This window comes from Schistocerca cancellata, chromosome 11 (genome assembly GCF_023864275.1).
Source record: "Schistocerca cancellata isolate TAMUIC-IGC-003103 chromosome 11, iqSchCanc2.1, whole genome shotgun sequence".
In the NCBI taxonomy this organism is placed as follows: Eukaryota; Metazoa; Arthropoda; class Insecta; order Orthoptera; family Acrididae; genus Schistocerca; species Schistocerca cancellata.
This window is the reverse complement of record NC_064636.1, coordinates 172,299,218-172,314,933: the sequence shown is the minus strand read 5'-3', so window position 1 is coordinate 172,314,933 and position 15,716 is coordinate 172,299,218. Positions and strand designations below refer to the sequence as shown.

Here is a 15,716-nt window from a genome sequence, read left to right as displayed (position 1 = left end):
TCATTGCTTGTACAGCCCTCTCTCAGTGTCCGGAGCAAGTATGGTGGGTCTGACACACCGGTGTCAATGTGTTCTTATTTCCATTTCCAGGAGTGTATATGAATTGATGATGGCATCCCCTTGGGGGCAATATTCTGGAGGAGAAATGCTTTCCCTTTTGGATTTCCCAGTTGGTAAATACTAAGGAGGAGGTCACCAGAAAAACATTTCAATTTAGTAATGGAGGGAAGTTGGAGGGGAGGGGGCAGGGGTAACATTATAAAGGGAGAACAATTTTTGACAACAGCACGCAGAGCCAAATGGATGTAGACTGCAGTAGTTATACGAAGACAAAAAGATCTGTACAGAAAAGACAAACAAGAAGAGCTGCATCAAATAAGTCTTGGCCTTCAAAGTAACCACTGTTGGCTACAACACACTTCTGACATCAGTTGTAAAGCTGTTGGAAACTGTCAACAAATTTTCTTGTGCAATCGCTCAAAGCACTGTGGTCACACACCGTTGCATATCTGTGGCATAGCAGGTGATGAGACCTGGTGCTACCAATAAGATCCTGACACCGAGTGACAGTCCGTGGCACAATGTTTGTTGTCTTCCCCACCGCTCAAAAAGAGTCTTCTGTCAAAATCAAAGATTAAAGGATGTCGATTGCTTTTTTCAAAAGCAAAGTCTCGATCTATCATGAATTTCTATCTGAGGGAGGTGACGGAAATGTCTGTCGCTCAGTCTTCGGATCGTACTGGTAGTACCCGGTCTCACCTCCTGTAATGATGCGATAAATCCAACAACGCATGACCACGTTACTTAAAACTATTCCACAAGAAGTGTTTATGAACAGTTTTCAATAGCTTTACAATTAGTGTCACAAATGTGTTGTAGCTAATGGTGATTACTTTGTAACTCTCATTTTCTTTATTTTCTGACGCCATTCATCGAACTTATTGGATGCATCTTGTATATTTCAGAGTATAATAGCACACTGTAATGTATAATGGTGATAGGTTTTCATTATCATGTTCTTGTGTTTAAAAATATGGTTTATGTCACCTTACCTTAAGTAAACTGCCTTTCAAAAGAGCTGTCCTGTCTTTCATTTTCTTGTACTTCTCAACAAATCCTTCAATCTGCCACTAGAACAAAACAAGAAAGAAAATTGTTGTGAACAAAACCACAGGAATTTGCCCATGTATTCTATCTACAGTAAAATTAACTTGAGGAAGCTGCTTGGTCCAAAACTACTTGTAACCACCTGTCAAAAGCCCAAATAGCCATCTTTCACAGTGAGGACATGCATGGAGAGTGTCAGTGAGGTTCCAGAAGGTACCAACAGGGATGTGGACCCACTCCAGTTCCACTATCGTGGCCAAGTGTGCTATGTTTCACAGCCGAGGGCCAAAGATTCGTGGCACAAACAATATCAAAGTAGTTACCACATATTCTCAACTGGGTTTTGAATTCAGCCTTAGGGTAGAGGAGGGGGCAGGGAGAGGGTGGGGGGAGGCAGGGGGGCATGAGCACAGTGAACTCACTCTGGTGCTCAAGGTACCACACACTTACACTACGAAGTGTGTGACATACCCCATTGTTCTGCTGGTAGACGCTATCTTGCCAAGGGAAAATAAATTGCACGTATGAGTGGATGTGGTCCCCAAGGACTGATGCTTACTTCTGTTGAACCACTGTGCTTTCCAGAATGATGAGATCACCCAGGGAAGACCACAAATATATTCACAACACCATAAACCCCCTCCACCGGCCTGAACCCTTCAACAATTGTTGCAGTGCCATACATGCCAAAACCGATCTGTCTGATGGAGCATAAAACACGATTCATTTGAAAAGGCCATCTTTTGCCACTCAGTGGCAAGCAAATTCCTGCCTTTCTCGATGATGGACAGCAGCCAGAATACGTGCATGAACCAAACCATTGCTGCAGAGGCCCATATGCATCAACATTTGTTGAACGGTCATTGATGAGACACGGTTGGTAGCCCCTTGGTTCATCTGGCCGGTCAGTTGCTCAACAGTTGCATATTCATTCATCCACACATATCTTTGCACCACAGTTGCCTGCATGCCGGTTTTGGATAGCACTAATTCGCCATGCACAGTATACTTTCACCACGGTGGCATGTAAACAGTTTACAATCTTAGCCTTTTTGGAAATGCTTCCACACTTGGCCTGAAAACCAATAATGTCCGATAAATCGCTCTGTTTCAGCGTTATGACAACATCTGCACTGTTTTCCGCATCACCCCTCGACCCACTTTATATATACCCCAATGCTAATGCTGGCATCTGCCGTCTGTGAGCTGTTACTGCATGTTGATATAAAACATAGGCAGTGCTCACATTAATGTGACTGAACTGTGTATAAAATTACAAAGAGACAGATGGGGTGGGCATTATTTACCTTTAGAAAGTGGAATTTCAAGTACTGCTAATGGACACTTGTAAGTTTATGGGGCAGGAAAAAAAAATTCGAATTCATTAGTTTCCTGATGTCTGAGGGACCTCTTCCAATCATCCCCAAGCTATCAATCTTTCCTCCCTGGGGAACAAACAAAGTTATGAGATATCTCCCTTCCTCATTCCCCCTCATTTTGTGTGTGACAATCAGCAGCACTGGCAATTTCACCTCCTAAATATAAGTAGTGGTCGGCCATAGTGTATCACTGGAATTAAATACTTTTCTGCTAGCAAAAATTACACCCCATTCAGAATTGCAGTCATATAACATTAGATATAATTTTTATTTACCAAGCAGCTGTAGATACAGGCATACACAGTGAAGTATAACAGTGCCATTTTTCAGGTTCTTTCCAATGAAGAAAGTACAGAAGCAGGAATAGTAACTGAAATTAAATGGAAAGAATGAAAGGAAAATCAAGTGCTCTTACTGAGTTGTTCACCTCCTCCTTGCTCCAGGAACTCTTGAGAACTTTTTCTATTTAATCTCAGTATGCATTGTTTCATCCAACCTGTCTTCTCTTTTCAAATAATGGAAAATCCAGGATGGAATATAACAATATTATGGAAATGAAAGTCACCACTCACCGTATGGTGGAGATGCTGAGTCGTAGATAGGCACAACAGAAAGACTGTCGCAAATAAGAAGCTTCTGGCCAGTAAGGCCCTACTGGCCAAACCTTCCTGTTTGTGACAGGCTTTTAGTTGTGCCTATCTATGACTTAGCATCTCTGCTTTATAGTGAGTGGTAACTTTCCTTTTCATAATATTGCTACGTTCTTCTCTTTTGGCAGATTAATATAACTCCAGTTTAAAAAAAAATCATGTTTTCCTTGACTAGGTTTTCCTTGTCTGTGTGAATGTCTTCCTTGATGGTTGGTAAGCAGTTTCTATCAATATTTGATATAACACTTATATGTTTGCCAACACAGAAGATTTCAAAATACAGGGTGTACATAAAGTCTAGGAACAGTTTCAATTATTTATTGCACAGAAACCAAACACTGTACAGATATCAGACATATGTCATTTCGAAGGGAAACACTGAAAGTTTCTTTTTTTCCTCCTATGTTTAGAAGTACGGTAAGAAGCCAACAACAAGAAAGGCCATGTACCACTGCTACAACAAATTCGTTATGACAGGTAGCTTGTGCCTGGCAAAGAGAAGCGGACATCCTAGTGTGAGTGCAGTGAATGTGGAGCACTTATGAGAGACATTCATAAGGAGTCCAAGGAAATCGGCGCATCGTGCATCCTGTGAACTGGAAATGACTCCAATGACAGTGTGGAAAGTCCTGCTACAGAAGCTGTCTATGAAACCATTAAAATTGGGGCTAGTGCAGAAGCTCAATGACAACGACAAAGACAAGCATTCTGAGATTTGTTCACAGTTGTAACAACTGAGTGAGGATGGGTATGGCATTGTTGAACACTTATTTTTTAGCGACCAAGTCACTTTTCACAGTACTGTGAAAGTGAACAGGCACAACTGTCGAATCTACGGTATGAAGCATCCACACAAATGCACTGAATTTGAGCGTATTCCCCAAACACAGGTGCCAATGCTAAGGAAAAGGTAATGTGGATTAGAGGGCAGAAGGAAGTAGTAGTAAACCAGTTCATTCAGAAACTCAGAGATATTAAGTGGGACTGTATATATAACTGTCAAGTGGGAATAAATAAAACTGAAACTGCTTTTAAGAACTTCATTAAAAATTATTTAGATTTGTGGTATTCTTGTTCTCCTCTTATAAAAATCAATCTTAAAAGCCAACCTATAAAGAAAAACATTATGTGGTACACAGATAAACTTACCAATACAAGGGAAAATATGTTATCGTTGTACCACATGTATAAATATTCTCTTAAAGATGGAATGGAGCAGAAAGATGAATTGTACAAAGCATATCTTGAATGTAAGAGAACCTACAGAACTAAGCTTAGAATGGCAAAAAGAACAGCATGCGAAAGATACATTGAAGGGGCTCCTAATAAGTGCAAAGCTGCATGGAATGCTGTTGCACAAGAGCATTGGAGGAATGATGAACATCGCATAGCTCTTGACCCAGATAAAGTTAATTGTTTTTTTCATGGACTCTGTAAGTTATATTAGGAACAAAATTGAAACAACAACCACTAATGCAAGTGATCTACTTAAGCAACAACAACCTGCAAACAATACCTTTAAATGGAGTGGAGTGGAGCACCCACTGAGATTACAAAGGTAGTGGCAAAGTTCTCAAACTCCAAGAGCATGGACTACCCTTGGTTGTCCAATTACATAATTAAAAAAACAATGCATATAATTAGTGAACCATTGGCCTTTCTGTTTAATAGGTGTCAAAAGTTTGGAGTCTATCCTACAACTCTAAAAATATCGAAAGTTATCCCAGTGTATAAAAAAGGGGACAAACATGATCTCAAAAGTTACCGACCAGTTTCAATAGTTCCCATTTTCACGAAAATACTTGAATCTCTTATTTATAACCAACTGAACCACTACTTTGAGTTGCATAACTTACTCTCTAATAGTCAATTTGGCTTCCGCAAGGCAAAAAACACCACCACTGCTGCTCTTTCAATTGTGAATGAAGTAATAACAGCCCTCGAGAATAAAAATAAAGCCTCACTTCTTTTATGTGATTTAAGTAAGGCATTAGACTGCATTTCTCATGATATCTTAATTGCTAAACTCAAATTCTATGGCATACAAGATTCTGCATTGGCAGTAATTGAATCATACCTAAAAATTGGAAGCAGTTTGCCTATGTCAGAAACAGAGACTCACAATTGCTGGAAGTTAAGACAGGAGTCCCACAAGGATCTGTCCTTACGCCCTTCTTTTTTTTTATAATTGCAGTCAATGATTTACCTCATTGTATCCCCACTACTGTTATTTGGTTATGCTGATGCCACAACTTTGTTCGCTCAGCACGAGAACATATCAGTTCTGCAAGATATGATGCAAGATGGCATGGAAGCAGCACTAAATTGGTTCTCACCAAATACACTGCTTTGCAATCTTGATAAAAACCAACAGATTATACTAGAATTGTCAAAAGAGGTATAGGTGAAAGCAGTTAAAATTCTAGGAATTCATGTAGACTTTCAGTTAATGTGGGAAACACACATCAACCATACCTGCGCAAAATTGTCTCGAGTTACGTATTTAATGTGAAAACTGAGGAGCCTGGTGACAAAAGAATATTTAAGAGTTATTTATTTTGGACTCTTTCAGTCACAGATGGAGTATGGACTGCTGATATGGGGACTCTCACTTCACATCACTGAAGTTCTAAAAATTCAGAAGAAAGTGATAAGGCCAATGAGCAATTCTGGTACATCAGAGCACTGCTGACCACTGTTCATTCAGCTGAAAATATTAACCATTATTAATCTTTATATATACGCCTCAGCATTGTATGCAAAAAACAATATAGCAGATTCTGAAATGAGGGAAAACATGCACCACCATAATACCAGAGGCAAAACAAAATTAGACATACCTAGGCACAAGCTGACAAGAACAGGGAATTCCCATTTAATCAATAGTCCAAAAATATTTAATAAACTTCCATTTTATTCTCGGTCGGATCACATAAGTAGCTTCAAGAGCAAGCTACTAAATTGGTTACTAATCAATCCTTTTTACAATATAACAGAATTTATGAATATAAAATGAATCGACATTAATTTTTAAGGATTTCATTATGTGATGTCAGTGAATGTATTTATCTTGTGTTATGGTGTATGTTATCATCTATGGGCACTATTTGCAAAGCTCATTTAGCTTTAAGGTATTATTCAAGGAAAATGTTGTATGATATCCATTTAAATTGCCTATTCCACCTCAGGTGGTCAATGGAGAACAAAGAATCTGAATCTGTACTGCAAAGGTAAATGTTTTTTGTGTCTTGTCACGTCAAAAATTGTATGGGCCATTCTTCTTCACCAAGAGCACTGTCACTGGAAATTCCTACTTGCACATGTTGCAGCAATGGCTGATGCCTCAAATGAGATTGGAGTCTCTGTTCATCTTTCAGCAGGATGGGGCTCCACCCCATTTTCATCGTGAAGTTCATGAGTACCTGAACACGGAGCTGTCACATCGATGGCTCGGCCATGCTACAGAAGGGGACAGCTGTTTCATGAAATGGCCCTCCCAATCACCAGATATCACTCTGTGTGACTCTTTTGTGTATGTACTACCTCTACCATATGTTGTAGCAGAGCTCCGGGAGCGAATACGGGAAGTGACTGCCACAGTCGACAATGCCATGCTGGGATGGGTAAGGCAAGAATTTGATTACCGTATTGTCATCTACCTGATCAATTATGGTCTGCATAACAAATGTTAGTAGAAAAAAATAAACTTTCAAAAGTTTCTCTTCGAAATGCAGTATGTATGGCATCTGTACAATGTTTAGTTCTTGTGCAATAAATAATTGAAAGTGTTTCTCGATTTTATGTACACCCTGTACTTGAACATACACTGTATGGCAGCACATTCAAGATAAGAGAATCAGGTGTAAATAATGGTATACAACTGCGAAGAACACAATCTCAAAGAAATAAGTATTATGTTGTGGAAATAATGTCTGTCTGTCTGTCTAACAAACAGTAAGCAGAGACAGGAAAAATCCATTTTAATTTATGGCCAATTTCAGAGTTATTTTTGCCTATTTGTTGCTGTTTTCTGTCAATTCTGGTATTACTTTCTGCCAATTTTGACGGTATTTTTTAGGAGTTTGGTATTACTTTCCAATAGCTTATTTTTGAACTGTCAAAAGGCTTATATCACTGTTCCAGCACTATGAAAACGAAAATATACCTCTTAACTAAATTTCATATGGCATCACAGAAGAAAAAGGAAAACATTTATATGAAACCCATTAAATGTAATCAATTAAAGAAACCATACACTGTCAAAAGTTTTTCAAATTAAAGCACTATTATAGCTTCAATGGTTTCTTTGGAACCTTTTACTACCAATTGATCAGTACTTCACAACAATGCAAAAGTAGCAGCCTAAAGCGTAAATTTTTAACATGGGCAAGGAGAACGTCACAAATGCAGTTTACCAATTCAGCTCATATTTGGCAGCCTGCTTCTATACAACATAAAATGAAGACCAGTTTTGAGAACACCATCCTTACAGTTCATGATGTGAATTTGATTCAAAACTGACCAGACTGATATAGAATTGAAAAATTGATATACAATTGAAAATGGGACATTTTTAATCATCATACGTGGTGTCCAGAAGCAAACTTTTTTCTAGGGATTTGCGAAAGAAACTATTACAACTGCCACTTATGTACCCATAAAGTAAATGCTATTCAACGAAAGTACTGCTGATGCAACAATCAAGGCATCTGGCTGGGGAGCAGAGAACCTGTATTCAATGCTCAAATGCATTCTGCTGGATTTTTTGTCATCTTTCTTTTCCTTATTGAAATTAGTAGCAATAGGAGGGTTAATATGGTAGTTATTAAGAAATAATAACAAGGAGGTACATAAACTGCTCAAACAACTTAGATTGGTGAAAATTTAAAATTTGAAGCCTCATATGAAAATAAATGTCATGAGGGACCACAGACAGCTGAATATGCTATGCTAGTTTACAATGAGCCATGGTATAGCACTTTATTTGGAGGTTTCAAAACTGCAAAGTACATCTGGAAATCCAGCAGGAATTGCACAACTATGCACATTCCATAACAATTCATAGCATAATTCATGATCAATTTTCAGCACCAATTTATTAGGTGATGTTGCAAGCGTGGTGTGCATTAGAATTACTCTGGAGATCCAAAGAAACTGGTACACCTGCCTAATATTGTGTAGGGGCCCACAAGCACACAGAAGTGCTGCAACATGACATGGCATGGGCTTGACTGATGTCTGAAATAGTGCTAGAGGGAACTGACACCATGAATCCTGCAGGGCTGTCCATAAATCAGTAAGAACACAAGGGTGTGGAGACATCATCTGAACAGCACATTGCAAGGCATCCCAGATACGCTCAATAATGTTCATGTCTGGTGAGTTTGGTGACCAGTGAAGTGTTTAAACTCAGAAGAGTGTTTCTGGAGCCACTCTGTAGCAATTCTGGACGTGTGGGGTGTCACATTGTCCTGCTGGAATTGCCCAAGTTCTTCAGAATGCACAATGGCCGTGAATGGATACAGGTAATCTAGAAAGATTGGTTACATAAGTGTCACCTATCAGAGTCGTATATAGACATATCATGGGTCCTGTATCAGTCCAACTGCACACATCCCACACCATTACAGAGCCTCCACCAGCTTGAACAAGTCCCCTGCTGACAAGCAGTGTCCATGGATTCATGAGGTCAGTTCCGTACCCATACACATCTGTACACTTGATACAATTTGAAATGAGACTCATCTGACCAGGCAACATGTTTCCAGTCATCAACAGTCCAATGTCGGTGTTGACGGATCCAGACGAGGCATAAAGCTTTGTGTCATGCAGTCATCAAGGGTACACGAGTGGGCCTCAGCTCCAAAAGGCCATATCGATGATGTATCGTTGAATGATTTGCATGCTGATACTTGTTGATAGCCCAGTACTGAAATGTATGGCAATCTGAGGAAAGGTTGCACTTCTGCCACATTGAACAATTCTCTTCAGTCGTCATTGGTCATGTTCTTGCAGATACTGTGTCCCATCGCTCATGCACCGACTATAGCAACACGTTCCAACTCATTTAAATCTTGATAATCTGCCATTGCAGCAGCAGTAACCGAGCTAACAACTGCGGCAGACACTTGTTATCTTATACAGGCATTGCTGACCACAGTGCCATATTCTGTCTGTTTACATCTCTCTGTATTTTAATACACATGCCTATACCAGTTTCTTTGGCACTTCAGTGTAATGCCCAAAAACGAAATATTTTTAAATGTAAGCCAAGTCAGTTTTCCGCCAAATCTTCAGAATGAATGATGCAGTTGTGCGAAAGCTGCTTTCATTACATGTTCTTGGTGCCACAAACACATTTGCTTCAAATGTTTATATGACAAGTACCACCCATGTAGATGTTCAAAGGGAAGTGAAGGCATATGTAACAGTGAGTGAAAGAGCCTTTGTAGGGCAACCAGGATTAAAGTTATAATTCTTTCTAATCCAAGTCATTAAAGAAATTTATTTCCCTACCTTGTTATTATTTTTCACTGATTACCGTTTGACTTTCCTATTCCTACTAGATTCAATACAGCAAAAATACTAATGAAAAAACTGCAGAATGCATTTGGAAATCAAACATATGTTCTCTTCTCCTCGGCCACATGCCTTGATTGCTACATCCGTGGCAGTTCTTTTGAACAGTGTTTACCATAGGCATACTCAGTTTCTTTCTTCGATTCTACGAAAATGGGCATATGCAGCATCACCCCCCCCCCCCCCCCCCCCCCCCCCACCATCATGATGAAATCACCGAATTTTCAATTACCTATTGATTTCGTCAAATTTAAATCAATCGCATGCCATGAACTTTAGGGATGGTTTCCTCAAATATAAGGATGGGAGAGCTTCTTGAGCCAAATTACCTCAGTCCTCTGTTTTAGGTTTATACAAGCACCCTGCCAAATATGACTCAAATTGGTTGGCCATTCCGAGACCTTCCCCTTGTGAGGACCAAATGTCTTCAACACAACACCAGACATCTGACAATGTCCACATATCCTGCTTGCATGGGAAGTTGCTTCCCATCAAATTATAAAGGTATTGCTACCCCTTCAGAATATTTCACAACTGAGACCTGCCATCCTATGCACACATAAACTATTTGCTGTGTCAGCATGAACATAATTCATCACCATCACACTAGAAATAAGAGCCCAGGACTGTCAATAAGACTAAATATACAGATCTGTCACCATAAGAGTTGTTAACCTAATATGAAGGTGCAACATAGTGCCTTTCTCGGTTTTCTTCACCTCCCCCTGAAGCATTTGTTCCATCCATATTTAACAAAAGCTGGCTGGTTTTAGCATCAAAAATTTGTATTTCTCATAATAATGAAGCAGTCTTCAATTGTAACTTGGAATATAGGTACTGTTTCATCCAGCGACATCAGAGTTCTCAATATTTTTGCATAACAAACTGTACCAACAATGAGACAGTTTGGTGATATCTGTAATGTGGAGCATCAATTAAATTGGATTTTTTCACAGGACACAAACACAACATGAAATACAGCACATAGCACTTTAGCTTCACTAGCACGTAAATCAAATTTGCACCCAACTGGTCAGGTTCTCACCACCGTACACAGCAGCGAACAGAGGGTGTCATGCTAACACGTTTCTGGTGGTAAAATAGATCACTGAAAGTACGAAGATTGGCCGGAAAATAATGTACCACATTTTCTCTCAATCAGCAAAAATTGTATGAATGTGACAGTTAAGATATACATTATTTGAAGCTTCCAAATTGCACACACAAATTTCCCATTTATTCTGACAGGTAGCATACCCGTAGCAATGTTTCGAAATGGTGTCTCTATATGATGTAAGCTACAAGCAGCGTATCGTCATTGAACTTCTCACAGCAAAGAACAGAACCTTCAAGAATATTCCCAATTGTTTGCATCCAGTTTATGGAGCATCTGCCATAGACAGAAGTTTTGCTAGTCACTGGGCAAAGAGAGTGAGGCCATTACGAGACATTGGCTCGGCAGAGCTCCAAGATTTGCTTCATTCAGGGAGGCCATCCGTGGCTTTCAAACTTGACCAGGCACAGCTTGCTGATGTGCTCATTCACAAAGACCAATGCAGAACAACTTGGCACTCGGCAATGAAGCTGTCACTCAGGAAGGAAAGTGTGGATGCAATTGTCCATAGTCTTAATTACTCAGAAGTTTGTGCACAATGGGTTACACACTATCTCATGAGGAAACTAAATCTTCTCACTCTTTGATGTGATGCCAAGACGCAGTACCAATATTTCTGAAGCAGATGTGAACACATTAACCAAACCCAAAAAGGGCTTCCAATGATTTTGTCACCATAATAACCCAGGTGATTGACCGATTATATATGATAACGCTCGGCCTCACACAAGTTTGAGGACTTCAGAACCATCATTAAAGAGGGTTGGACAGTATTATCTCATCCATCCTACAGCCCTGACCTAGGGCACCTCCAACTTCCATTTTCTTGTCTCTATAAAGCATCACATTTGTAGATGACATTTTGAGGATGACAAAGCTGTGATTCTTACAGTGGAGAAATGGCTTCAATACCAGAACAAGGAGGGGCACTGACAGGGTACACAAACCCTTGTATCTCGATGGACGAAGGCCATAGAACAGGGCAGTAATTGTGTGGAAGTATAGGGAATGTAGAATAAACAACATTCTTTCTTTCGTGTATTTATCGTTGTGTTCAATAAATAATTACTGAAGGAAAAAAAATGTAGTGCCTCACTTTTTGGGTAACCCTCGCATTTATTTTAATAGTTATTCCATATTATTTTTACTATTTTGTGAATGAAATTTGTGGTCAAAGCACGAACTGTTCGTAGTCAAATTTAACAGTGAAAAAGAGAGGGATGGCTGTACTGAGCTGAGAAGACACATTACATTTCAATGATCTGTCACCTTGATGCTACTCATAAACATTTACCTCAAGTCAGTTTCCTTCTTGTAGTTTCTCCATGTTAAGGACATGCTATGCACTGCCACCACGTCTTGCCGTGTGACTTTGTTTCCATTTGCACAGGATTGAGGGCTGTAAGACAGCTCTCTAGTCTTCAAGCCACAAAATAACATAACTGCCTTTTAAACAACTCTTTTGTATTTTGTTACTCTCATGTGACATTCATATACATTGAGTAAACAGATCTCATTAACGAAAACAACATTTTCAAATTGAATCTCATAACACCACAAAAGAGAGTGACATTGCTCTTCAGCCTTGATAAGCTTTTTCTGGGTGTTGATATTGCAGACAGTGCCTCTTCCTCTCTGCCTTCCAAAACACTGCCAAGCCACAACCCCGATAAGTAAATAACCCCTTCGTAGCAGGAGAAGATGTTATACATCTGTCACACTTTGACAATGTCCTAAGACGACAATTCTTTTGTCATTTCTGCAAATATTACACCACGAAGTACACACAGAGGGGAGTTCTTTATATACTAAGTAGCTAAATAATATTTTTAAATGAACATCTTTATCTGATCACGAGGAAGAAATCGGACATGTTTTTATGGACAAATAACATGTATTGCCTAAGTAGGCTGGGATCTACGTTATGTTAAAAGATACCGGATGCCATGTGAATTTACATATTCACAAAACTTAAGTGTCACATTCAGTGTTTTTCATATTTATACTTTTGTAATTTGAAAATATATAGTTTAAATGATGCACCATATTAAAGTCTCACAAACACCCATTTTTACACAATAGTCATGTAAAAGGCTCAGGAAATGTCACATCCGTGGCTAAAACTGTTATTGGAAAGTAGTTTGTTTGCAAGGTGCTACTCCAGCCTCCGTAAGCAAGAAATTACTATTACTTCATTTTACAAATGGGCTCCCACTCAGTCTGTCGCCTTGCTGCTGATATAACAATGGGCCAGTTCATGATGGACTAGGACAAATCATCACTGTCAAGACCTACCTACCAACCAAATCATGCCACAGGATCAATTGACTTTAGACACTGACTGTTATCAGAGCTGAAGAACATCTCTCTCTTATGTTCCAAACCGCCACCTATAGCAAACACTAAATGGCTCAGTTTCTTTACCTTGGCATTTTCCCCTCTGCTCCAAGATGGTTCTGGAACTACCTTCTGTTGTCCTCCTGACAATTCTCACAATGCAATCCCTATGAGAAAATAAACTGATACGGTTTCCTTTTCCCAACATGAGTATGTATATTAATTGCAAGTCCACATCACTATCCAATCCTGAGTACACCCCCAAGTGGGTGTAAGAACTGGCATCTGAAGTGAGATGCCAAATTTGACCCACTTTCAGCTTTGAGGTGCCCCATACAAATTACTAAGCCATGAACAGATGTAAGAATCCATCGTGCAGGACAGTCCGGCTCCATGCTGCGGTGCAACAGACAAGTGCTTAGCACAGTCAGCCCATCAACCTCGTCTGCCTCCTCTACCGTGGTCGCACGAGGCCACATCATGATTATGATGTCCCGATGCCACCTCAACACTGGGCATCGCCACTGCATTGCTGCCCAATCAATTGTCAATGAACAATTTAATTGTAACAATGAAAATAATCGATTTCTGACAATATACTGTAATTGTATAACTAAAAAATCCATTCACCAAGCAATGGTTGGAGTCTTTCCTTATCATCCCATCTGTTAAGTCTCCCCTGACCTTGCATTCTGGGTGACTTTTCAGAACCCCACCCCTTTTCCTAGACGTCTCAAGTTCCCTTCCCTTCACCCCTCTCCCTACCCATTTAATCTTTATGCTGGAAGGAGGGGCCACTGGCTTCAAAAGCTTGCATAAGTAAAACTTTTCTCCTGCCATCACTTGGTGACTGGATTTTTTTATCTATCCAATTCCTACATATTAAATGTGCAAGCTTCACTTGTAGGGGGAAATGCCTCTGGACCAATGCTGCCACTGACATTACCGAGGTCTGTTATCAAATTTTGTGTGTGTGTGTGTGTCTAGTTTAAAGCAATTCCCTCACCCACATCACAGAGACAACTAGAGCAGGATCCAACATATTGCAAACACGGGTGGAGCAACTTCGTGTGAAAAATGATGATCTGCAAAGGCACCTTAGTGAGGCATTACTAAATGTGATGCTGCGAAACAGCACTGTGCCCGGAGCTAGCCTAACTTCCCTATTTCTGTGTTCCTATAGGCGGTTCTAAACCAGGTGAAAACGTTGACACAGTAGTACAAAATGTAATGGAAACAGGGAAACTGTCCCCATTGAGTGACGAAAAGTTCATAGGAGTACCAGCACGAAGTTGCAAGGAGTGGCTCATGCTTATGTAGATTCAAGGAAGGGCTGAGAAATACCAAGGCATTTGACATCCTTGCAGAATGCCTTGAGGATATGCACACAGATAAATACCATCAGCTACTATAAGGACAATCTTTCCATCAAATATCAAAATTCTGGAGAGGATTTCGAGTGATTTTCTGACCGAATAAGAGTTGTGTCTTGTCGTACATATGTACTAACAGAAAGTAATGAAAGGAAAGAGATACCACTCAGGAAATCAGAAACTTGCTGTGCAGATTCACTCATTCACAGGATTGACCACACAGGTACGTGACAAGGTGAAGTACACCGAGTACACTAAGATAGGCTATACAACTCACAAAGGAGGTGCAACAATTCGTCTAATCATCCACTGGGATAAAGCCCACTAGATGTGCATTCGTTGCCGAAGTGTGCTGCACTCGTTGCAAATGACAAAAAGTTACACGACTACTTAGTGTTTGGCACCAGCATGTGCTTGTTTTAGAAAAATCGGACACGAGAGAGAAAACTGTCCATCTCTGGTCAGTTAACCAAGTAGGTCAACGAGGTGCTTGAAGAAATGTGAATATGCGAAATGTGAATGGGAGCAGTTCTGCCACTGCTCCTTGCTTCCCTTCTGCAAAGCCAATCCGGTAAGAGATATAGGAATTGCTCAAGTGGTAAACGTAAGTTTGCAAGATAAATGAACAGCAGAACTTCTACCTTCCTCATCAATACAGGCATACAAATAAATGTTTTGTTTGTTAGATATACTCACTGTCAACTGTACCCCATTCTAGCTGAATTTGCAACTTCATCTGAAGAAAAGAAATAACTTCTGTTAAACTTCTTAATGTACCACAAGATTCCTACATATGATACCAAGCCAATAGCCTGGAAACCATATTGCATATCCTATCACTTGCAGCCTGCAGTAGACAAAAATGCCTCAGATTTACTAAAAGCTGGAGTAATTAAACCTTCTTTCAGTTCCTGGTTGTCACATACAGGGTGTACATAAAGTCCGGGAAAACTTTCAATCATTATTTATTGCAAAAGAACTAAACATTGTACAGGTCTCATACATATTGCACTTTGAAGAGAGACTGTGAAAGTTTTTGTTTTTTACAAACATTTGATATGCGAACCATGAGAGACCCAGCACATGTCAGTAAGGTAATTGATACCTTGCCATACCCATCCTAGCACGGCATCGTCGACTGTGGCAGTCGCTTCCCATATTCTCTCCTGGACCTCAG

At 39.9% G+C, this 15,716-nt stretch overlaps 1 protein-coding gene across 1 annotated transcript in view; it reads right to left on the bottom strand.

The window, feature by feature from the left end:
- LOC126108417 (uncharacterized) overlaps positions 1-15,716 on the bottom strand; it is a 55,670-nt gene that overhangs the window by 23,035 nt on the left and 16,919 nt on the right. Inside the window, exon 3 of the mRNA XM_049913625.1 lies at positions 1,053-1,130. Coding sequence (XP_049769582.1) covers positions 1,053-1,130 — 78 coding nt within the window. The remainder of the gene's footprint in view (positions 1-1,052; positions 1,131-15,716) is intronic.